This window comes from Sorex araneus, chromosome 1, assembly GCF_027595985.1.
Source record: "Sorex araneus isolate mSorAra2 chromosome 1, mSorAra2.pri, whole genome shotgun sequence".
Classification (NCBI taxonomy): Eukaryota; Metazoa; Chordata; class Mammalia; order Eulipotyphla; family Soricidae; genus Sorex; species Sorex araneus.
Genome location: NC_073302.1, coordinates 120,596,689 through 120,621,690, shown reverse-complemented (window position 1 = coordinate 120,621,690; position 25,002 = coordinate 120,596,689). Strand labels below are relative to the sequence as shown.

Genomic DNA, 25,002 nt, shown 5'->3' with positions numbered 1-25,002 from the left:
GCTGAGACAAGTTGGCATCAGATTGCAAAGGCTTGCCCTTGGATGCCAGCCATCACTGTTACTAGCTCTGTAAGCTGGGATAACGTCTCAGAGACTCAGTCTCCCAGACTGTAAAAGAGATATCCAAATCCCTCCGTGTCAAATGTATTCCCACCATCTGCTGAGACCAATAAATGAGGCCGACAGGTAAAGCACTTTCAGCATTGGCTTAAGCGAAGTTAGTTGTTTCTGTCCTGGGTGATTACAGTGGTCACTATGCCCAGAATCTGAAAGAGGACTTTTTTTTCTTTAACTTTTTTATTGAATCACTGTGAGACAGAGCACTGCGAAGCTCTTCATGATTGGGTTTCAGTCATACAGTGTTCCAAACCCATCCCTGCACCAGTGCACATTTCCCAGCACCAGTGTCCCCAGGTTCCTTCCCTCCCATTACCCCCACCCCCACCATAGAGGCAGGCACTTTTCTCTCTTTGTCTCTCTGTCTCTGTCTCTGTCTCTGTCTCTCTCTCTCTCAGAAGAGGACATCTTTCCATATCTGTCTGGCTTAGAGGAACAGATATATTCGATTGGAGACTCAAGGAGCACTCATTGAGGAGCAGCTCTTTTTAGGGATGCCAGAGGAAGTCTATAATCTGCACAAATAGCCATCATGAATTGGGTGTGTTTAGGTTGGCCCTGTGGGTATTTTTCCAATGCTCAGGAGCCAAAAGGAACTAGAGGACCAGAAAATCTCTGGGGAGTTGTCAGGCTAGAGCGCAGCATGGAGAACCCTCGTGGATCTGCATCGGCTGTGGCTAGCAATGGTGGTTCTGAGAAGTTCCTCAGCGAATGTGAGTGAATGCTTATTAAGCAGGTCTATATAGGCCTGTTCATTAACTCATTAGGAGAATGACTGTGTCAGTTGCCCTCTAGGGAACTCATTTGTTTTCTTTTGAACAGTGTTAGGCTTCTTTGTCATTCACAACTGGTGTTTCCATTGACTTGGTTCTCTCGAAAGTAAAATGAATGTCTGAGGAAAAGCATCCCGAGGAAAAGTTCCATCCTTTAGTGTGGTTCGGAGGGAGTGGATATTTGGGTTTACTGTCCTCTGGGTTGTGATTTGAAAGCTCCTTTGATTTTTCCAGACTTTAGTCGACTTTGCCAGAAACAGAACGAAGCTAACCATGAATCCTGATTTTTTTTTTTTGGTCTTCTGAATATAGCCTAGTTACGAAGGGCACACCTATCTCAGCCATGTTTATCTCTGACAGCTTATAAAACCTTTAGGTGATAAATGCTTTTTAAAAATACATTTATCTCCAAACATATTGGCCATCCAAAACCACACGTCACTCCGTCCAAAGGTGTCTGTGACAGTGTGTCCTGCTGAGAGTATTTCATAAGACAAGGTGGCCCTAGTATTTCAAGACCTCATTACACTTGAAGTTATTACAATTCTGCCAAGAAATGGGGTGTGAACCCTCGGGGTGGCCGATTAGCAAGTGAGACTTCACCTAAGAGTATTGTATAGAAGGTGAGATTGTCAGGTTGGCAGCAGAATTTTCCTGTACATAAGGAATCAGTCTTTCCACCCCCGTTTCTATTGGCCTGTAGTGAAGCTCAAGGTTTGAGCCACAGTCCTATTTACCTTGTCACTCAGATCTCTCACACAGAGAAGAAATTCAACTTTTTCCCAGGCCATTTCTTCAAAGTCTTGGGAGCTGCACATAGGTTTCATAGTAATAAAATCCAAATTTTATTACCAGAATTTAGATCTTGGTACAAAATACAGCCAGAGTGTTTTCTGGTGGCAACTTAATGGTCACTTAGAGTGACCATTAAAATTAAAATTATTTTTAATTTCAGCAAAGTTGGGACTTTGCTTTGTACAGATACCTTAAAATTCTGGGCGCCATCCTAAAACTTTTCTTGGTTTCCTCTATCTTTGCATTTGGGGAATGAGATTCTAAGTCTGGACTTAACAACTGATTGCTTTGACTTATTTTCCTATTATCTGTGAAGATCTGGTCACAGAACTGAAGCATCAAGATGCTACAGGAAAATTTAGGCCATACCATGGCACCAAACAAAACTGAATTCTGGCCATTGTCGATGCTTACCCGGCTCTTTTACAACCCTTCTCCGAAAGATCAAGAACAAATGACCACACCAGGCAGTGAGAAATAGCTAAGAACGGGATGTGGCCTCCTACCAAGGGTGTGTTCACACATGCTGGTTTCTCAAGGTACTGGGCACAACTTCTGGGAAACTGCCTCTGTCCTAATATGTCCCCTGATTATCCTATTAAATTCCAGCTTCTACCTGGGGTAGTCTGGTTGAGCAATAAACCCTGGAGATTTCATTGTTTGTGTCTTACGGGGTATTGAAAGTTAATTCAGCTGTCATTCTAAGTTTTAGTATTATGTGCTATCCATTCTAATCACCAGGAAGAAATAAAAACCATCCATGGATACCAAGGTGGTGTCTTAGACAACCCAAAGAGTCCTAGTGAACCTTATGGACTGCCCTGCCCTTCCCAATCACTAGGTGCAGGACAAGACAGTGCAGTGGAAAGGAATCCCAACTGGAAAAAGGATGCCCCAAATCTATTCTGGGGGACGTTTTCATGTCATTTTTCATAGTGTCTTTAGATTGCAAATAAATATAGTTATTTCCTGAAGTGCATTGAAGGACTCAAGGAAAAGTGGATGCTTCTGAACAGCAAGGATCCTTAGTAGTCATCAATGCATCCAAGCCCAGAAGTACCGGTGATTTAAAAATAAGTCCAAAAGGCTGAGGTTAGTAGTCAGTCAGTGGTTAAGATGCAGGTTTCCTGACCTCGGTCTAATGACTAGGTGTGATGTCAAGGATTCTCAAGCAATGTTCCTCATTATTCTACAACTCACCTTTTGCATTGAGCCACAGATGATATACTCCTCTTAAAGACTCTAGACAGTTTGTGACCCACAAAACCCTCTGGTATCTCTTTTCTCCCTTGAGGTAAGACCCAGATTTTTTAGCACAGCTCTCAGACCTACATGATATGGTCCCCACAACTTCTCTCTAATTCACCCACTACCATGCAAGTTCAGTTGTTGCAAGAAATATCTTTATTCCACTGAAGAATCACCAGTACCTATAGGTGTTATGAATATTTGATGAATGAATCAATGAATGAACAAGTATCAAGTTGATATCTATAAGTCTTCAGAAGCTGGATAATCCCAACATTGAATCTCATGTTCTTCTGCTTTGGATTTTAGTGAGATGGAAGAAAACTAGAATTCATGCACTATTGTCAAGATTATAGATTGGCATGTCTTTCTAAAAGCTATGTGGCAATCTCTAATGGATTTTTTTCCCTTTTTCTCTATATTTCTTTCTGTGCTGGGGAGTGATCAAAACAATACATGCAATATAATGGACTTTAAAATGTCCCAACACACTATGAGTTCAGAAACCCACAATGACAAAAGTTCCCTATTGGACAGACTCAAAAAAATTCTTCAAGATGTGTAAGATGCTGATGTATAGCATTCTGCATAATAGCAAAACTGTAAATAAGTGCAACATTCATAGGAGATTGGTGCGAGAAATTTTACACAAACATAGGTGGAAAAATATGAAACTCTCACTTTGTGTGTGATTCCATGAGAGTTCACAGAGAAAATTCATTCCCTTGATATTTAAGTTAAAAAGTTAAGATGAGGAATGGCATTCAGAGTATGATTTGTTTCATCTAAATGTTTTAGATAAGATATACACACACATATGTGCTGGCAGAAGGCGCAAAATATTTTTAGGCAGAATCATAGGAAATCGTTAATAGTGATTACATTTGGGAAGAGGGGACAAGGGAGGGAAGGAAAACTTTCACTTTTCATTTCATACATTTTTATACTGCTTAAATTTTCTAGCCAAGAACAGTCTCATTCTTATACAATGTTTAAATGTCCACAGAGGTTGCTTGAATGTTGCGATTATGGGCTGTATTTTGGTTGCTGTTCTTCTACCTCTCTGTTCTTAAGAAAACAGCAGCTAGTATTTATTTTAAAGCTATATTAAAGAAGAAAGCTCGACTACTTGCTCTCAACTCTGTCTCAAACCACCCAGGTTTCAGAAGGGGATTATTTCTTTTAAAACTGAACACAACCGGGTGCTGAAAGGTCAAGTGATATACATGAGACCCTTTCAGTAACAGTATTGCAAACCACATGCTCAGTAGGGAAAGAAAAAGAAAAAAGCATCTACCATAAAGGTATGCTGGGGACAGGAGGGAAGTGGACACTGATAAAGGGACTGCTGTTGGAACATTGTACACCTGAAACTGAATTGTGAATAACTTTATAATTCACAGTGAGTCAATAAACATGTTTAAAAAGTGTTTCCACAATGACCTCTCAGTACCTATATTGTTAATCAGAATGCTGAAAGGGAGAGAGAGAGAAAGAAGAAAAGTGCTGCCATAGGGTGAGGCTGGGGCAGGGAGGGGGTGCTCAGGGGAGAGGGGAAGTAGGTACATTGGTGCTGGGAAATGTACACTGGTGGAGGGATGGGCATTGGAACATTGTATGACTGAAGCCCAATCATGAACAACTATGTAATAGTCTATCTCATGGTGATTCGATACATTTTTTTAAAAATAGTGTTTCCAAAAACACAAAAATAAATAAATAAAACTGACCAGAGTACTCAACTGATTATCTATTGTGAATAATGCTTGCAATAGACTTAAGAACCGTAGTTATTTACTAATCGGAAAGAGACCAGCGGATTCCCATTTCAGAGAAATATTTTCATATGTACTTTTAATTTAATCTCACATAATTTTTACAACAAGCACAGATTGATTTTCACTTACTCTCCTTACCATAAAGATGACAAATGCTCAAGTTAATCCAGTTGTAAGAGAGGAAAATAGAATGAGAAGAGAAGCAACTCAGCCCTCACCTTCAAATGTTCTGTTCCAAGTATGCTGGATAATTTTCCCTCCATCCTTCTTGCTGTAGCCAGCTCTCAGCACTTCATGTAAAGCCAGGACATACAGGAGGATGGCATCATGGAATCCTTCAACAAACATGTTTACCTGGAAAGGAAATCCCAGCCATATGAGCTCAAACACCAAAAGACTCACATTCAAGAAGCAAGCAAATAAAGCAAAATGGTGAAAAGTTACAGATTTGAGCTCTGTTCACAATGATGGAGAATGACGGAAAGCACCTAATAAGAATCAAGTGTCACGACTCTCCTGGCATGGACAGAGACAAGAAGCTGGCACATATGGCAGAACTCAAGCGAACTGTCCACTGTGTGAGGAAATTGGAGGTGTCATGTGAAGCAAAATAAGCCAGAGAGAGAAAGACAAATACCAGATGATCTCACTCATCATTGGAATAGAGGGGGGGAAAAAACACAAGGAATAGACAGTGTCAAACAATAGAAACATCAAACCAATCCTTGGCCTTATATTACAGAACCAATTTCCGAGAGAGGAAAGTTGAGGGGAAACGAACATCACACTAGAGGTAACACAGTAGAGGGGCTTGGGCCTTTGGTGATGGGGGTGAGGTGCAATAAGACTGTACAGCAGTAACTCTTGCACGTTATAACTATGTACCTAAATTATTGTAAGAAAATAAAATGCAGAAGAAAACAAGAAACCAACCTTTGCTGGGAGGTGCATGCAGCCCTTCCTCCCCAAGTTTTTTCTCTCTACCTCAAGGCAACTCAAGTCCAACTTCCCCAGGGAAGGGGGTCTTCTCCATCTTCTGAAACCTCCTTGATTTGCTCAGTTCAATCTCTGAATGTAACTAAAACTAGGCTCCATGATTCATATCCAGATACTGCTGAACACCTACCAGAGGGCTGATGCTAAAGATCAGAGAAATGCCCGAGTGCCAGGAATTCGTATCTCCTATCAGCAATTTCTCCTTTTCTCTTTCTAATCATGTATTGAGTGGTTAGTGTGCATCTAACCACTCCCTACCATTGGCCCTGTCAAGCTCCAGGACGGGAAGGTCTGGACCAGTGGTTTATCCCAATCAGGCCTGGCTCAAGGAACACAGCTCTAGTTCTCAAGAAACTTCCATGTAGCTGTGCAGGAATTCACTTAATCTCTGTGAACCTTCTTTCTAACATCACATTGAAACCCATCTTAGACACCATTGCACTGTGAAATTGGCAAATGGAAACACTCGGTAGCTGACACATTGTGTAAAAGTACAAAACCTAAATCAGAACCTTCTTATTTTCAAGAAGTATTCAGAGTGGATAGTAAAATAGGATGAATTGGGTGTCCCATGAATGACCCCCATGAAGCTCTGTGAGGGGCACGCCCACCCCCATCCTGGAAAAAGAAACCAGTGGCAACTTCCCCACCCCCCGCGCCAGAACCACAGCAAGCCTGCCTAACCTGGTTCAAACCCACAAACAGTCTCAAAAGACCCTGCTCAGCCAGCTCTGCTTGATGTCATCCCACCCAAAGAATGCTGAGTCCTGTTTGCATCATGGAAGCAAAGATTTCAGATCGGCCGAAGCCCAATGCTGAGAAGCAGTTTGGGAAAATAGTGCAAAAATCCTGAACCCCCTACCCAGCTCTGCCAGTTGCTAACTTCACCACTACACCCTCGGGGTCACTTGTTTTCCCCTTCTAGAAACTTCAGGAGATTGTGTTACATTTAAGGGAACTACGAGTGCTAGGTACATGCCTTATCTACAGTACCACAGTGAAGGTACTGTGGGTAAGGCATGTGGTTGACTATGATTTGATCCCCAGTATCTCAAAGGGTCCCCCGAGCCTGCCTGGAATGATCCCTGAGTGCAGAGCCAGCAGAAAGCCCTGAGCACTGCAGGGGGTGGCCCAAAAAGAAAAGAAAAAAAAAGAACTCCAATAGTGCCCGACCACCAGCACTCATTGTTTCGAGTTACTGTCCAGAGTTAGAGAATTATAAATCTAGAAGTCCTACTTAGCTTCTAATTCCTATTCTAATTCTAAGTAGAATCACCCATATAGTATATCTTATTGGCCCATCTTACTCTTGGTGGAAGCGAAGGCTCCTTGATCATGCTCCTTGATCATGTACCCCAAGCTGTCCTCAGACTGTTCCCAGATCAGGTCCTGAGCTCATCCCAAGAGTGATGCACGTAACGCAGTGGCAACTAACTGTCCAGGAGAGGTGGAGGCAGAAAGAGGGCTGGTTCACAAGAGAGCTCGGAGGGAGCTTCTAGGTCAGAGTCTACTCCTAGGCTTGATGTGTCGCCTCATCACCCTAATCTTCCCCTTCCTCATTAGTATCATGGGGGCTTCAATCCTGACTCATTCTCTAGTGCCTTAATTCTAGGGATTTGAGTGCACACACATCAAACATCTCAAACAGTCCCCGGGACAGGGAAAGCAAATAATAGACATTGGCTCTTACTTTTAACCATGAAGTCCAAGTCTCTGAGTGGTTATTTTGTTAGGCACAGAAGAATGGGGTAGAAATAACATCTACTAGTCAAAGACAGTTTTCTGCTGATTTGGCTATGCTAATTCAATTTCCCAAAGGAAGACAAAAGTTTCACTTAGACTATGAAGCCATCATGCCTTAATAATGTATGCATGTAGATGAATTTATGAGTTTCTGTAGGCAGACTTCAGTGGTGTCACTTCATTCGCAGGCCTGAATAAAAAGAATTCTTTTCGAAAATATCTCTTTAATGGCATTAAAACTACCTTCCACATAAAGCCCGTTACCACAGAATCAGGAAAATGGGAGTTGTCAGGTATCTTAGAAAAGTACTAGTCTAGGGCAGAGATGTGAGATCATACAAGGGTGAAGGTGTGGTGCTTGCCCCAATTGCAGTTCACCTCAGTTCAGTCCGGCATCACATATGATCCCTGAGTGCCACCAGGAATGACCCCTGAGCAAAGAGCCAGGAGTAAGCTCTACGCAATGTCAAGTGTAGCCCAAAACATAAATGCATAGATTAACATACAAAAAAATATTGCCACTTCTCCTTACTTTGAAGATTAAAAGAGCAGAGATTCTCCCTTGGTCTGGCGCTCTGTGACAAGAGGCTGTTCCCTCTACACTCCTTATGACTGGGATGCCTAGGATGACAATCCATTAAACCCTTAAGAACCAGCTGTTCAGTGCCTTTCCACCTCTCTTCTTCTTTCGCTTTCCATGCCACTGACCACCCAAAGTATTGGACTTAGGTCCTGGCCACATTCTGGCTGACCCTTCCTCTTCTTCCCACCTCAATATTTCTTCTCAGGGCTGGAGAGACAGTACAGTGGTTAAAGCACATGCCTTGCACGCAGTCATCCCCATTCAATCCCCAACACCATATGACCCCCCAATCCAGGCATTGAGAGGCACAGCCCTAGGGGCCCCAGCACTCTCAGGGTGCCCAGGTCATCCCCAGAACTGCAGGACCTGAGCAGCACCACATCCATGAGCCAATGCAATGAACTTCCAGACTGAATGGCTGAGAACAACAGGAAGGGGCCCCTGAGCACCACTGTGGGGGGAGGGGGGCGAACCTCACCCTGCAAAAATAAACGTTTTAAAATTCCTCTGAGTTCTTCTTTTACTCAGCACAGGAAGAACCACCATCTGACATGAGTCTTATTGTCTAGCGATGATCAGGAGTGATGAGGATTGTCAGATGTGGACCGAGAGATAGGCTACCACCAGGGTTAAGGTGCGGGCTTTGCCTTGCTTGCAGCTGAGCCCCGTTCAGTGCCCGGCATCACATAAGGTCATAAACTTGAAGCATATTTTTTCCCCTGAGACTTTGATGGAAAAAGAGACAAAATAGGCTCTGAACATCTGCCCGGGTCTGGAAAGTTTGCAGAGGGATCTCATATCGTACCTTCTCTCCTCGCACAGTGCCTGAGTGTCTCCCTTTCCTGCCAAAATTAGCAGGCAAGCTGCTGACCCCCACCTACGTTCACTGGCACCCCAACTTGCTGCGGGGGCGGTTTCAAAACACCTATCTCATAGGGCCTCAGGTCAGAAGCAAAACCTAGAGACCTCCTTTTCTCGAGGAGAACATTCTCACTTCCACCTGTGCTTTTTAATGGGAGGAAAGCCCGTTAGCACATTATTAGACACTGATCATTAGAAGTGCAAAAAAAAATGAGGAATAAAAAGAGCCCTAAGTATTAAGTAACCTTTGGAAGACTGCACTGGCCCCTGGGCTGAGAGGAACAGGGGCATCTGCTCTGGCCCAGCCTCTGCCCAGGACACTTACACTTCAAAGTCTTGACTGACAGTCTGCTGGCCGGAAAGAGAACTCCCCCCAACCTCCCCAACCCTCCTATTCACTTCCAGCCCCGCACCTGAGCTACCTCTTCACTACTGATCATCACTAGCCAATAAAATTGTCTGTGTTCTCATCAGACATGTCTTCACTAAACACCTAAATCTGCCATCCCTGGTTATATGCCAAACAATAAGGTAAAAAAATGGTGAGAGCCCAAGAGATGGCTCAAAGGGCCAGCATTCGGGCTTTGACTACAGGATTCCTGGAACCGCATAGTCCCCTGATCACTGCAAAGGTGGGTCCTGAATACTAGGTCAGGAGTAGTCCCCAGCACCACTGGGTATGCCCTTCTCTAAATCCCCTCCCAAAACACAGGAAAAGAATCTAGTTCATATTTGCTTATAAGTGGATAGAGATGGACAGCATCATGCTAAGTGAAATGAGTCAGAAAGAGAGGGACAGATGTACAGATGTAGAAGGACCGCAGTCATTTGTGGAATATAAAATAATATAATATGAGACTGACACTCAAGGACAGTAGACACAAGGGCCAGGAATATTGCCCCATAGTTGGAAGCCTGCCCCATGAGCTGGGGGAGAAGGCAGCTGGAATAGAGAAGGGATCACTAAGACAGTGATGGTTGGAGGAATCATTTGGGATGAGGATGTGTGCTAGAAGTAGATAAAGGACCAAACATGATAGCCTCTCAGTATCTGTACTGCAAACCATAATGCCCAAAAGGAGAGAGAGAGTATGGGGGGAAATTTTCTGCCATAGAGGCAGGGAGAGTGTTGGAAGGGGGGATGGGGTATACTGGGAACATTGGTGGTGGAAAATATACACTGGTGGAGGGATGGGTGTCAATCACTGTATGACTGAAACTCAATCATGAAAGCTTTGTTTGTAACTGTATCTCATAGTGATTCGACTTTTTTAAAAGGGGGAATATTTAAAGATAAAAATAAAAGAATCTAGTTCTTGAGGCTTGGGAGTCTCCGTTCCCAATAACCAGCATCCCTGTTCTACACAGCCTTCCCGTGAGGCAGCAGTTGAAAAGGTTCCATGGGGCGAGCTCCAGGCTACTCATTCTTTGCACCATCCAATGAAGTGTCACTTAAATACCTCACATTTTCAGGACCCTGGAAATGAACTCGTTCTGCTCTCTTACAGAAAGTGGCCAAGACACGCTGCAGGAGGTGATGCTCTCAGTAACGGAAACCAGTCACTCTCTCCTGCTCATTCTGGAGAGTGTGTCCGAACAAGTGAGAGGCACCCCAGGGCCCAGAGATAAGAGTGCACTCGCCGGGTCCAGAGAGATAGTACAGTGAGTAGGGCAGTTACCTTGCATATGTCTGACCAGGGTTCAATCCCTGGCATCCCATATGGTCCCCTGAGCACCTCCAGGAGTAACTCCTGAGTACAGAGCCAGGAGCAACCCCTGAGCATCGCCGGATGTGACAAAAAAAAACGGCAAAATAAGTAAATAAATTAAAAATAAAGCAAATGCAAATATATTTTTAAAAAATGGTACACTTGCCTCCCAAGCATCAGGGCATGCGTTCAAATACCTGTGCCCACGTGTGAGGGAACAGTTCTGGCAGCTCTGACGTTGGAGCCGCTTAGCTCTGCTGTTGACCATGCCCCAGCCTGAAAGCAGTTTCCAGCTGTCCCACAGCCAGGCCTGTGTGGCTCCCAGACAAAAAGGAGCACCGCGACAAACACCGAAACTTCAAAGGCGCATGCGCACCACGACCAGGACACGTGGGCGCCACAGAACACCCTGGTGAGCATCCCAACAGGGCCTGTGTGCTTCGTTTCCGCACAAAACCCCCACTGTTCGCATGCACAAGCGCCCCGGCTGAAGGACTGTAAACCTCAGTGAGCACCACAGCCGACATTGCAACCCCTGGTGGGCACTACGGCTAAAAACAATGTCTGAGCACTGCGCCAGTGTGCAACCTCCAGTCCTCCAGCAAGGACCGGGAAGTTGCGGGAGGAGAAAAACTGCTTTCCTCGGTGCAATTGGCCAGAGTCAGGTGCAAGAGAAAGAAATCCAGCTTTGCATCTGGCCTTCGAATCTCTGAGAGTGCCTGCAGGCACCAATATTTTTTTGTTTTGGTTTCGGGGACACACCTGGCAATGCTCATGGAACCTTATAGGGTGCCGGAGATTAAACCTGGGTCAGCCACACGAAAGGCAAGCGCCCTACCCACTGTATTATTGCTGCAGACCCTCTATATTGTTTTTTAAATCCTATCGGAAAGAATAGAAATCTTGTTCCTGCTGTGGTTTTTGTTTTGGTTTTTAATTAATACTGTTACTAATGGGGTTTCATGCATAAAACAGGAGCTGGCAATACTACTGCGGGAAGAGAGCTTGCCTTGCACATGGATGACCCAGGTTCGATCCCCGGCATCCCATATGGTCCCCTTGTGCATCACCAGGAGTAATTCCTGAATGCAAAGTCATACATCAGCCCTGAACATCGGTGGATGTGACCAAAAAAGAAAAAAAAACATTATAATGCCTAAAACATTCCAGTTTTTCAGTAGACACCCGGCAACAGAGTGCCTGCTACCCTCCAGCATGGGGCCAAGGGCCCCCCCCCCCATAACCCCCCATAGGTAAACTTCCTACTGAAGACCAGCTTTCAGATTCCATTGCCTTTGAGCATTTGCCACCTCCTTACTATATTCCTTTATACCATGTCCCTGACAGGCCATTCTATCCCTGTCCCTTCTGGCTGACTTTTTCAGCATGACACACTCCAGATCCATCTGCTTGTCACTGCTTTTAAACTGAGCATAAAGGGTTGCTCTCTGGGGAGACAGAGCTCCTAGATGAACTCCTTGCTGCTTGTGTTCTAAACAACTAAGCAAAGATGGCTGTAGGCATGAGCTGTTTGGGGATAACTGCATTCCTGGACCGTCGACATATCAGAGAGGAAGCTTGATCTTCAGATCAAGAAAGAGGGGTGCCTTCAGATCAAGCACCCTCAGATTAAGGAAGGGGTGGGAGCCATTCCAAGAGTTTGCATGTTGCGTTCACATGTCTGCAAGCCTACCTCAGGGTGAACCATTTTCCATGCCACAAAGCAGTGGATTCCATTGGTCTCCACATAGGAGACCAACGGGAAATTAGGGTGTTACGCAGCCTTTAACCTCTTATTTGGTTGAAGGGCAAACTAGGAAAGAGAGATGTTGTCGGTGGGCACTGTGTGGGAATTCTGAGATGAGAGAAGAGACGGGTACAGGACCTGCCCTTCATTCACGTAGCAGGGAGCTGGCTACATCACCTTGTAAGACTCTACAGATGAAGGGCCCGCCCTCCTGAACCCCACATGATAGCAAACAGCCCAAGACAGTAGCTTGGGCACGTGATGTAGAGACCTAAAGACATGCATGCAACTGGATGTGTGCCCTCCGCAAGGCTCATTGACAGATGCCCTCTGAGACGTGAAGTTAAATGTCTACAGTTTAGGAAAACAGCAGGAACTTCCATAACCACAACCTCTTCACCACTGACAAAAGGGGTTTCGCTCTTAACGACAGGCACCCCCACGTCTGCTCTTCTCAGCCTCCCAGACTTCACGCTTGGTCACTGACTTCTGTTGGCCCTGGGGAAAGTCAAATTGCCAACAGACATCTGGGATAAAGATGAACCCGGAGGAACTCAAAGGGTAGGTGACTTGCTAGGAGTCAGCCTGATTCTCGGGCAGGTGCAGGGTGCAGCTCTGGACTTGGCAGAAGCCTCTCGCGCAGCTCTGACAGACTTTGCCCCCCAAACTGAGTTCCTGGGGTGAGGCTGGGCTCTAAGATGGCCCCAGGACTCTCCCCTTCCTGGGCTAAGTTCCACTTCAGTCACCATGCTTTAGACTGACAATTTGACTCATAGTTGACAGTCTCTCGTCCTAAAAATAAAGTCTGCCAACTGAAGCAGACCTTTTGTCTTCCAGACCCTAAAACAGAAGGGACCAGATTAAACCACAGTTCTGGAAGCAGCTGACATTAGGAACCCTCGTACACTTCCTAGGAGTCCGGGTGCCCCTTGGATGGAGGGAGGAAGTACCACGTGGGCTAGACACACAGGTGTCACCGATCAAGCATGTGGCATCCACTGATGGGGCAAAACTCAACCAGGAATATCACTGGCATCTGCTAGAAAGGACGAGAGAGAGAGAGAGAGAGAGAGAGAGAGAGAGAGAGAGAGAGGAAGAACTTCCCAAGAACAGGACTCTTGGAATTGGAGGAAACGGAGCACAAGCAAATGAGCATGACTCATCTGTGTTTTCCCAGTGCTGTGCATGAATCCAGCCAGCCGATCTCTGTCCTCTCACCGTGTCCCGCACGTATGTCCCAGGCAGAGCTCCTCATCACCCATCACCCTGGAAGGCTCGGCTGAGGAAAGCAGGTCCTCATCCCTAGCTCACAGATGACCAGGTGGGGCAGCACCTGTCCTTACCCTTGACAGCTACCACATGGGACTAGGCCACCACCCACTCACCTCCAGCCCAAAGGATCTGGACCCTCTAGGACTTCTTTTCCCAGGCCCAAATCAGAACTCTACTCTTTCCAATGTGGTGTGCCTTCCACGGACCACAGACGGCTTTCCCTGATTTTCTCGAGTTACCTGGGACTGCAGGTAGAAGGAAGCGAGGCGCCCGTGCCCCGCTGGGCAGAAGCCTCCTGCTTTCTGCACTCACCAAGACCAGCCAGCAGCTTCCTTCTGTTCAAGTCTCGGTTCAGTTTCCCAAACTGTATTCCAGGGAGCAGAATCATTCCTTACAACACGAACAGATGGTTCCAAACTAAGCAGGATGGTGGTCAAGCAGGTTTGCAAATGCTGGACGGAACCAATAACCAATAATTCTCCTTCACTGCTGAGTCATGATTGCCGTGGCTACCCTTTCTTTTCCAGCATACTAGGAACTGTGCCAACACTTTACTTCTACTGTATTTAATCCTTATCACATGTTCACAAGTGGATAAAGCTACTGTCCCCTGAGAGAGACTACAAGTCACATCAAAAAATCCCCTTGGAGGACAATGACTAATGGGGTGCTGGGGGGCAGCCGTTATGTCAGGGGCAGTGGGTAAGAGGGTGCTTTCTTCGCTCCGTTAATGAAGGTAAACTTCCACAGCAGGTGTGACTTTACTTTGTTGATGAAAAGAGGGCAGTAGGCCAAGCACATGTGAGCTTCTCTAACTTAAACTAGTAGAAAATTGTTAAATTCTACTAGTTAAAACTAGTAGAAACTGGGACCGGAGGACATGCAGCTTCCACGTTTGCTTTCTTTTTTTTATTTATATTTTTAAATAAGAGGGATTTTTTTTTAGAACCAGAAAGAGCAGAGAGATTAGGTGACGAGCCAGCCCCTATTTGATCCCTGGCATCCCATGGTTTCCAAAGTATCTCTGGGTGCATCCTGGAGGCCACTGAGTGCCAATGGGGAGGGAGGACCCAAGTAGCCCCTGGCACCATGGTGCCACAGCTGCATTACACCCTCAGGCTGCAGTGAGCCACCACCCAGCTGCTCAGAAGGCCAGGAGAGGCCCAGGGGTCTCTTGAGCATCGCTTGAGAAGCTAAAAAAAAAAAAAAAAAAAAAAACAGGGGTGGGAGGAAGTGAACAGTTTTCCTCTTTAATTTTTAAAATGATAAGTTAAACCTATTACAGAAACTTTTCCAGAGTCCGTGCAATTAGAACATATTTAAAAAATACAGGGGCTGAAGTGATAGCACAGCAGGTAGGGCGTTTGCCTTGCACGTGGTCGACCCGGGTTCAATTCCCAGCATCCCATATGGTCCCCTGAGCACCGCCAGAAGTAATTCCGGAGTGCAAAAGCCAGGAGTAACCACCGTGCATCGCTGGGTGTGACCCAAAAAAGCAAAAAAATATATATATACAATAATACAATCAACATTCATGCTTTTTCCAGTTCAGCTCCATGTTTTATATATCTGAACCAAAAACTTGTAATTCTAAAAACATTCTTTTTCAATATATGCCGCCCGAGCCCATGTGTTGCTTGTGCCATGTGGCCAAGCACATGTGTTTCCTGAGCACATTTGTCGCCCGAATCTCCCCTCTTGATATGTGTACTTTCCTATATATTCTGGGGTGTATATATTCTCTCCGCCCTCGGAGAAGCCCTCATTCTCCCTTGAGTGCATCTATCTATCTATCTATCTATCTATCTACCTACCTATCTCCCCCTCCTTCCCTCCTCTCCACACTTTCAAAAAACCTCCAAATAAAATCTGTTTAACTTAAAAAAAATTTTTTTTCAAAGACACATGGATCCTAAATATCAGCCTAAGAGAACAGGGAAACACACCAATCAACACTTTCTCAATCCCATTTGGAATCCTTCATAATGAACTGACCTAAATCATTCTGAAATCCGTTTTAAGGCAGCCTTTGGAAACTATGCAAATAATGAGTCTCATATGCTTACCACCAGAAAAACAGTCATTCTCTGCAATTATCCTGATAGTATCCTTTCAGGTTTATAGTTGAAGAATTCAGTTAAAGATTATAAATTTCAAGAAATGCCCTCATCTTCACAAGATTGGATCAGATTACATCTTATGATATAAAAGATTGCTCGCTTTCTTTCTCTCTCTCTTTCTTTCTTTCTTTCCTTCTTTCTTTCTTAATATTTGGTACTAGCACACTCTACTCATATAAGGAGACACTTTATCTTTAAAATGTTACCAAATTATGTAAAGTTTTCTAGGTACAGAGGCATCATGATTTTGAATCATGAAGACAGTATTCATTTTTGAATGGCATATGCTTAATAATGTAATGACTATAATACAGAACTCCTGTATCTTAGAGGCTTGCATTATTTTAATCACCTAGGAATTCTTAATAACCTGCAAGAATGGCTGAATCCCAGAATTCTACAATCTGAAGTGAATTTTGGCCTCATATGGACCCATGAGCGTATGAATGACATGAAGAAAAACTGAAGCCCACATCAGTTGCTCAATCTACTCAAAGTTCACAGTATTGAGGAAAGAGCTACATGTGATCCTCAAGTCTCCTGACTCAGGCCCAGCATCTCTGACGGTCATGTGAGGTTCCTCCCTAAAATCTACCCTCATACTCAGGCTTTTAAGCACCAGCTATACCGACCTCTTCTTTTAAAACCTGGATATGACTTCACAAACATATGGAAAATTTCCGAGCTGACACCTAAATTATTAAGAAGAAGAAAAATAGAACAAAGTTTCCCTAACAAATACATTTTGAATCAACTGTTGGGGGTGGGAGGGAGGACAAAAGTGGGGACAAAGATGCTATGGATTGGGTACCAGATTATTAAAGACAGCTCGAGGACTGCTTAAACAAATAAATTTATAAACTCACTTGAAAGCAGACAAGTGGTCCTGAAGTTTAACACTCCACTGCTCATCACATGAATCTATTATTAAGGACTTGCTATATTTTATGAGTTGAGCCACAGAACATATAGTAGGGATGTAGGGGAACTAATCAGAGACTGTTCTCAAAGAACGGAGATGTCAAAAATCCTCCGTCAGATGTCACTGTCATCTGATGTAAGGACCCTCCCTTACTCCCGGGCATAATGAATTCATTAAGGAGTTTGGCAGTCAGCACGCATTCTTGCTCCCCACCCACATTATTGCATTCATACTGGGCCATTTCAGCGTCGCTGTGCATTATCCATTCATACACACCAAAACCTCTTGGCTCCTTGACCACCATTTTGGGAGATGAACTCCATCTCCACTCAACCTCACCTACTCACTCTCATGCACGCAGTCTAGATTATTGCTTCTCAGGTTTTAATGCACCTGGAGACCTGGTTCATAGGCAGATTCCAGATCAGCAGTTTTAAAAGATGGGAGAACGAGGATAATATTGGTTTGTCCTTTCTCCCTGGCAGCAGGGAGTTTGGGTTTGTTGGATTTCACCCAATCACAGTGCTCCCGAGGCACTCCCATTCCTCTGTGTTTATCTTTAACCTCTTCTCTGTGCTCCCTTCCCCAACCAGTTAATCACCATTTTCCTCTAAGTAGGGGAAAGTACCTGTGACTTGTAAAGTCAAATTCCTCAGAAATCTCTGATTTTGTATTTGTAAGTGAAATATTGCTTTTCTTCTTCTTCTCTTATGTTCTTTACATAGTTTACTTCAGAGCAATGTCCTTTTTGTATAGACACAGGAAGACAGTTAATGCTACCCTTTTGTATCTTGGGAATTAAATGACTCCAAATAATATTCACTCACAATTGGGCATCTGTTTTCTTGACTTAAGCCTTAGTTGCCCTTAGGGTCCCGAGAAGGGACTGGATGAACCCAGGGTAAGCTGTGAGCTACCCTGGCATCGAAACAGTGCAGGCCAAGAGCCATAATACTTAACTAATAGTTAAGAGCATGGTCATGGACAAATTCTATCATGATTCAAAGAGTAACAACTGGATTAGGACCCTGCTAGGGTTAGGGAAGTCTAATCTGGCCTGAGCATTGTAGTCTGGGATTTATAGCAAGATGTCCCCAGGAGAGCCACCCTACAAGCTTAATGTATCTCTTACTGCATCCATACAAAATGACTAATATTATTAAATGGTTGTTGGACTGGGGAAAGGAGAAAAACACCCCTAGGTGGTATTTTGCCCTTGAGCAGATCTCCTGGCTGCAGGAGGCCTTTGTCTTATCTTAGAAGAGCTTCCCTCTGAAGGAAGGCTTCCATATGTTGATTGTTCTACCTGACCTGGGTGTAATGGCTACCCCCAGTGCAAGGAGATTGGGAGGGAGACCAAGGCAGCAAGACGAGGCACGAAGAGACTAGCATGGGGGACAGGAGGAGACGGGAATGATGGGCAGTGTGAGACTGGAATGGGGAGCTTAGTGAGACTGGAACAGCGCATGGGGAGAATAGAATTGACAGCAACTGATCACCAACCAGACTGGCGGCCCTGCTCCCTCCTTCCTGCATCTGCTGAAGGCAGCGGCAGGCAGGGGTAGGGGAAGAGGCACTTGGCGGTGAGACCATCACAAATTTATTTTGTGATTACACAGGAACAGGAGGGAAGACATGTCTGCTTGCAACATCTCAGGGGCTGCTGATGCCACAGGTGCTGATACAATCTGATCAGTATCAGGACCCTCAAAATCCATGAAAAAATAATAATAATAATTGACACTTTCCCACTTCCTTCTATACATTTAACAAGTTCTCTGGGTTTAGGGCCACACCCATCGGTGCTCAAGGCTTACTACTGGCTCTGCATTCAGGGATCATTCCTGGTGGGCTTAGGGAGGATCACATGGAATGAGGAGGATTGAACCAGGGTTGGCCACATTCGAGGCATTAAATACCCTACCCACTAAACTACCTCTCTAGGCCCTCAAACAAGTTCTCTGGACTCAAACATTTGTCCTCCTGGCCTTCCCTTGATGCTTCATCCAGCAAAGCTCTGCACAGAGCAGCCGCCAATACAAGGTTGTCCTTTTATCCTAACAGGCAAAAAGACCACAGCCTTCTTCAGGCAGGGAAAATTAGAAGCTGGGGCTGCCACTCAGAAGAGCAACGACAGTTGGAGACACAAATGTAAGTGTTCTCCATGGAGAAGGGCACATCCCACCCAAATGAGCAGATGTGCTGCCCAGAAACGGTGTTTAGAGAGAAAAGAGCCAAGAGGAAGCACCACGGGCAACACCAATATTTGTCAAGCAAGTGGAAAAGAGGCATCATAAAGAGAGACTAAAATGAACCCTGCGATGTGGACGGAGACTTGGTATCTTGGCAACCAAGCGTGGAGCAGATTTCCAAAAAGAGGGAGGGAGACCTTTCAAACCACTCTGTCACCAAGTCTCCCGTAGAGGCAGGATCTTTACCCATCGTGCCCTGAAGGTGTCGAGTACATTTCTCCTTCTAAGCTCAGATACCCTTATTTGCCTCATTTAGGAATCGCCTTTGTGTTGCATCTCTTCTACCCTATCTCTCAAGAGTCACCCACACAGGGGCTGAAATGTCCTTCAGGACCCAGCACAATGCCTAGCCCCAAGAAAGGACTCGGTAAATGCTTCAAGGTAGGCATACAGGTCAATTCATCAGTCCCTAGCTGCAGGTTTAATTATAGGCATGGTAATCCATGAGATCTGGAGGTCAACAAAATTACGTGAGTCTGTAGAAGGCTACTGAACCGCATCAGTAATCTATGATTACATGAACCCATGAAATTTTTGCACACATGGTTGCCATAAAAATGTCACTGCTGAATTCAGAAAAGAAAAAAAAAGAAACAGCCAGACATAGAAGTGAATATAATTTGTACAACAAGATAAATCTAGAATAACGAACTGGTGCAGGGCTGCTTGCTAATGAAGAAATTCAATCTCCTTAAGATCTTTAGCACAGGGGCCAGAACAATAGTACAGTGGGTATAGCCTTTGTCCTGCACATGGCTGATCTGGGTGCAATCCCTGGCATCCCTTATGATACTTGCAGGGGTAATCCCTAAGCACAGAGCCAGAGGTAAGGCCTGAGTACTGCCAGGTGTGGCCCAAAGGAAAAAAAAAATTTAGAATAGTCTAGACCTAGTTTACCTGACTTCAGAAATTGTAAGCAATTATCCCCCACAGAAATAAATAAGTAAGGAAACTAAATCACTAAGGTACCAAAATTTTGGCCAATTGCCAAATTGTATATTATACAAAAATCTCCCTGACTTAAAGAAATAGTGCAGGAGGTAAGACATTTGTCTTGCATGTGACCACTTTCACCATGACTGCTTTAATCTCTGGGTCTTCACGCTGTCCCCTGAGCAACACTAGGGGTCACTCATGAGCAGAGAGCCAGGTATACCCCCTGAGAATGGCATAAACATAATCCCCCCTCAAAAAGAAAAAAAAATCTTTTGCTCACTTACCCCTACTTCCAAATCACAGGAAGCAAGAATTTTAGACCTTTATGAAAAGAAGTAAGTTCCTTTCATTAAGGTGAGTAGGGTGTTGTCAGGAGATAAAAACTAATCCAAAATAATTTCCTCAGGCTAGAGCTACTCTCACATTTTGTAACTCAGGGGAGGGCAGACTCTCCATCACTAGAATATTCTAGTTCCTCTATTTTAACAATTGGCTGGGCCCCGGGAAGAATGTCCAGGAACATGGCCACTCCCTCTGCCCACTCTGGAGACGGTCAGCTCTCACCGGCTGGAGCTGTTTGCTTTGGACACTATCGGTCAAAGTGCTTAAGCTTCTAAAACCCCTTTACAATCATTTATCATTTTTCCTAACTTCCAAAAGCAACTCCATGTGGTTTTCTCCATTTCACAGATTCAAGTCTCTGGCACACAGGTGGCATGCTCTGGGGTCATTGATTATTTTAACACCCATCAATTAATATTTATTGAACCACCACCATGGACTATTCCGCCACATCCACCCACACGGGCCGCAGTATCCGTGGTCAGGCCTTATGAAGCAGAACTCTGCCCGAAGACCTTAACAGTCTGTGGCGGCTGTCAGCAACAAACTCCAGAATCCTCTGTTAGCACAGTAGCCAGGAGCCCAGGGGGGGCAGGGGGGGGGCTTTCCTTCCTCCCAGCTGGAAGGCTGAATGCAGGACCTTCCCCTCTGGTGCCGGTCAGCAGCTGCAGAATGCAATCATTCCTGCCACTGCACCACAAGTCAAATGCCACACTTCAGGGACAGGAGCTGACATCCTGAAAGGACCCTGCTGCTGGGTGCACGGGATGGTCCAACTAGAGAAATGTTTCCTGGACAGAGCTCCCGTCTAGAAAGAAGGGTCCCCGGCACGTGAGACTCCCTCCTCTCTTCCGCCTGACAGCAAAACGCCACCTGTTGCATCCCTTTCCCTTTAGTCTTCCTCTCTCAAGCCCCTCTTTTAAATGCAATATCCTGGTCAAGTGAATCTCTGGAGGAACCCCTGCTGTCTTGGTGGAAATGGACTTCCCACCATAAGGTGAAAAGGGGGCGTGAAGTCCCTAAAGGCCCACAGACCCTGGAAGGTGAAGACAGAAAAATAAAAGAAATCTGAGCTTTCACCCTCTACTCTTTTGTCTATGTTCCCCCACTTACACTAGCAGGGGTGATGGTCAGAGCTGAGCGTGGACACGCAGACCAAGTGGTTGCTTGTCCAGGATCCTTATTTAAAGTGGCCAGGCTTCTAAAAAAGAATTTTATTTCTGTTTCCATTGTGAAGAGCTTGGTCAAGTGAGTTGAAATGCCCTTCACGCAGGGGCCATGCGGGGGGCGGGGGGGAATAAATAAATAAAAGTAAAACAGTTTAGCCTTTCCATTGTGAAACAGATTTCCACATTGCCTTGCTATTTTAATGATGCATATTTGATTATATTGTCACTATTATTGCAAAATATCTTCCTAACTGAAATTATATCACAAAGTATACCACACATAAATGAGGGGGAAGAAAAGAAACAAAACACAATGATAGTCCTTCAAAAGGTCAAAATGAAGCTTGTTGCTTGGAAAAGTCATTTTCCATTTTCTCTGCTTCTTCCTTGAACATCATCAGACTGTACCACCTCAATGGCATTTTTTGCAAATTATAAATCTGCATCTTCCAACACATAAAATTCACAGGCAAATCATTACAGCATTACAATAAAACAAACAAAAAAAACAATTTTAACGGAAAGAGTCCCCATTTTAAAAAATATTCTAATTTAGCACAACTGAAAGCTATTTAAAAGTTATTGCTCAGCAATACATTTTAAAGCAATCCCCCCTTTATTTCAAGAAAATGAAAGTAATGCATTGTTTTCAATTTCAGCACATCTTTATTTCAATGTGTTCTGAAAATCAACTGTTACTTCTTTAGCTGGGGAAAAAAAAAGAATTGCTTTTAATGAGCCATTCCTCCTGCAGCGCCACGGCCTCCTGATTACATTTTCCTAATAAAACTAATCTTATTAATATGTTGGCATGTGAACTCATTTTTCTGTTGTCAAAAGCCAACTTGTGGTTTGCTTTTATTCTTTCAAATACAATTAGCAAGGCCCTCCAATGCCTGAAAGGGCCTTTTCATTTGGACAAATTATTCCCTGGCTGACTTTAAAGAAAGGGGGTGAGGGCAAAAGAGAGGGGGGAAATGTTGGGGGGGGGGCAGTCTCCTATTCTGATGCGTCCCTGGCAGGCACAAAAGCCTGTCTGTACGCAATCTCTCCAGAAGTGGGACAAATGCTGCTTGCTTTGGCTGCCTTTCCTTGTCTTCTTGCATGAGTTTTACACAACTACCTTTTTAAAATTGCAGCAAGGGTAGGCTGCTCCGATTAAATGCTATTCTGTAAAACAAGAGGGTGTGAAGTGTCAGGCCCATATGTGATCAGTGACCTGAGAACTTTTCAACTGCTGTCACTTCCCACACCATTTCTGTACAAAGCCAGTGTCACAGCACAGCTGGCGGAGACAGACAGCGCCCCGGCGGGGTCTGCCCTTCACCGAGGGGAGGAAAGTGTTTTTCCACATTTTGGGCTTTCTAAACTGTAATGTCGGGCCTATCTAAACAATGATTTATTAAACCCTGTCTCTGTTCAAATCCCTCGGCTAAGATGAATGGCTCTCTCCCCAGACTCCCATTTCATAGTTGAGTATCGGGGGAAGGTGGGGGTGAGGAGAGCTGTGAAGGCCCAAATACACATCCCACCTCCTTAACAATACTGCCCTGCATCCAACACCACCGGAATATTTGTTTAATTAGTTAAATTTTCAACTTTTAAATCAGGAGAGAAAACAAGCTATGGGTGGCCCGCTAACCTCAAACGAGCAAATACCCAAGGTTATAAAATCACCCCTGCTCAGAATGCCTGGTTAGAAATAAAAACAGCATTTACCAAATTTTACCCCAAGTCAAGAACAGAGGATGCATTAAGAAGGACGAAACTGAATTTGAAAGTCCATGTACGAAGGATGTAGCATTATTTCATTAGAAAACGAACGCGACGTTCTTTGTAACTGAAACACCTTTCTATCAGAAAAAAAAAATCTCTAACATTGGAGAAATGTTTTTTTAAAATAAGTAGCTTCAAATCCTTTCTTAATATGAAGGCTCTGATCCTATGTGTGCAAACCTACACTAGCAGTCGCATCTTTGCAAACTGGAATAGAAGGATGCAATGACTTCATTTGTGTACACACTGGGAGTTTTGCACTTACGGTGACGTGCCTTCAAAGGGTGACCAGTTTGGAGTGAAAGAAAAGTCTGGTCCTCTGGAGGTTATTTTATTTTTGTTTTGCGTTTGTTTATGGGCCACACCCAGTAATGCTCAGAAGTCGCCCCCAGTGGGGCTTCGGGCCAGGCTGTGCCCGCGATGCCCTTTGGGCCTCCCACGGGCATGCTCCAGCCATGCGAATTATCTCCCCAATCCTTCGAGTTTTAAAGTGGGGTAATGAAAAATTTCCAGCAGGCTTTTCTGATGCTCTATGACACACTGCAGACTAATGTGTTGCTACAAAATTCCTCTAACATGTGAACAAGGTGGTCATTGTCCCACTGTGATTTTCTTCAACAACAATATGTGACGCTAACAATGAAACTCAGTCTCTAATCGGGACGTTTCAAAAAGTCAGTTTCGGGAGGCCGGGGTAGAGAGGGGGACCCCAAGGCAATGGTGGGTGGAAATGGCTCTCCGCTCCCATCGAGGGTGTGGCACTGGCACATTGCGTGCGGGAAACCCTGTCACCAACAGCACTGTACATCATGGTGTCTCAAAGTTTTCAATATTTAATTTAAAAAAAAATGTGTTCGGGGCTGGAGCAATAGCATAGCGGGTAGGGCGTTTGCCTTGCACATGGCCTACCCGGGTTCGATTCCCAGCATCCCATATGGTCCCCCGAGTACTGCCAAGAGTAATTACTGAGTGTAGAGCCAGGAGTAACCCCTGAGCATCGCCAAAAAGCAAAAAAAAAAAATGTGTTCAACACAGAATAACGGAAACTGGGAATGGAAAAGTCCCCTGAGCAGGTAGGCCAAGCCTCTGGCGTCACAGCAGAGGAAGCAAATAAAGAAAAGGGACCTGCAAAGTCTTCCCCAGCCCGTGTGCACTGCTCCGGCGACTGGCCAGTTCTGCCTCTCTTCAGTCTCTGTCCCGCTGGGATGATGCTGTCTGTGACACTGCAGATGACTCAAGGATGGCTCTCCTCTGACAGAGCGGGGCTCTACCCTCCATGGGTGCACCTGAAGGTAACGGGGCTCCATGCTGGACCCTCTTAGCAAGTTTCAATCTCCAAATATTTCCAAGCATTTTCTCTGAACTGCTTTATCTGACAATAAAAGAGCCCAAACAGATCTAGAAATGGTGTCAAGTGGCTATCACTACACTGTCAGGTCTTATAAGTAACAGGCCAACATGCAAATAGCTCCAATGATTTTTTATGGAAACATCTAGGTTTTAGGCTTCAAACTAACTTGACGTTTTTTAAATCTTTTTAAAACTGAATCATAGTGAGATACACAGTGACAAAGTTGTCTATAACTAGATTTCAGTCATATCATGTTCCAATACCAACCCCAGTAACAGCAAGTCTCACAACGGAGACGTTACTGGTGCCTGCTTGAGCAAATTGATGAACAACGGAACGACAATGTTACAGTGCTACAGTGCTGCCTTAGGACTGAAGAGGCAGTACAGGACTAAGGTACTTGCCATGCACATGGCTGACCTGCTTCAATCTCCAGCAGGGCATGGGGTCCCCTGAATATCACCAGGAGTGACCCCTGAGCACTGAATCAAAAGTAAGACCTGAGGAATGTT

General features: G+C 44.8%; 1 protein-coding gene across 3 annotated transcripts in view; it reads right to left on the bottom strand.

Moving 5' to 3' along the window:
• Window positions 1-25,002, bottom strand: part of NPR3 (natriuretic peptide receptor 3) — a 77,287-nt gene that overhangs the window by 11,552 nt on the left and 40,733 nt on the right. For all 3 annotated transcript variants that reach the window (XM_055120265.1, XM_004605562.2, XM_004605563.2), the window contains one exon: window positions 4,930-5,065. In XM_055120265.1, coding sequence (XP_054976240.1) covers window positions 4,930-5,065 — 136 coding nt within the window. The remainder of the gene's footprint in view (window positions 1-4,929; window positions 5,066-25,002) is intronic.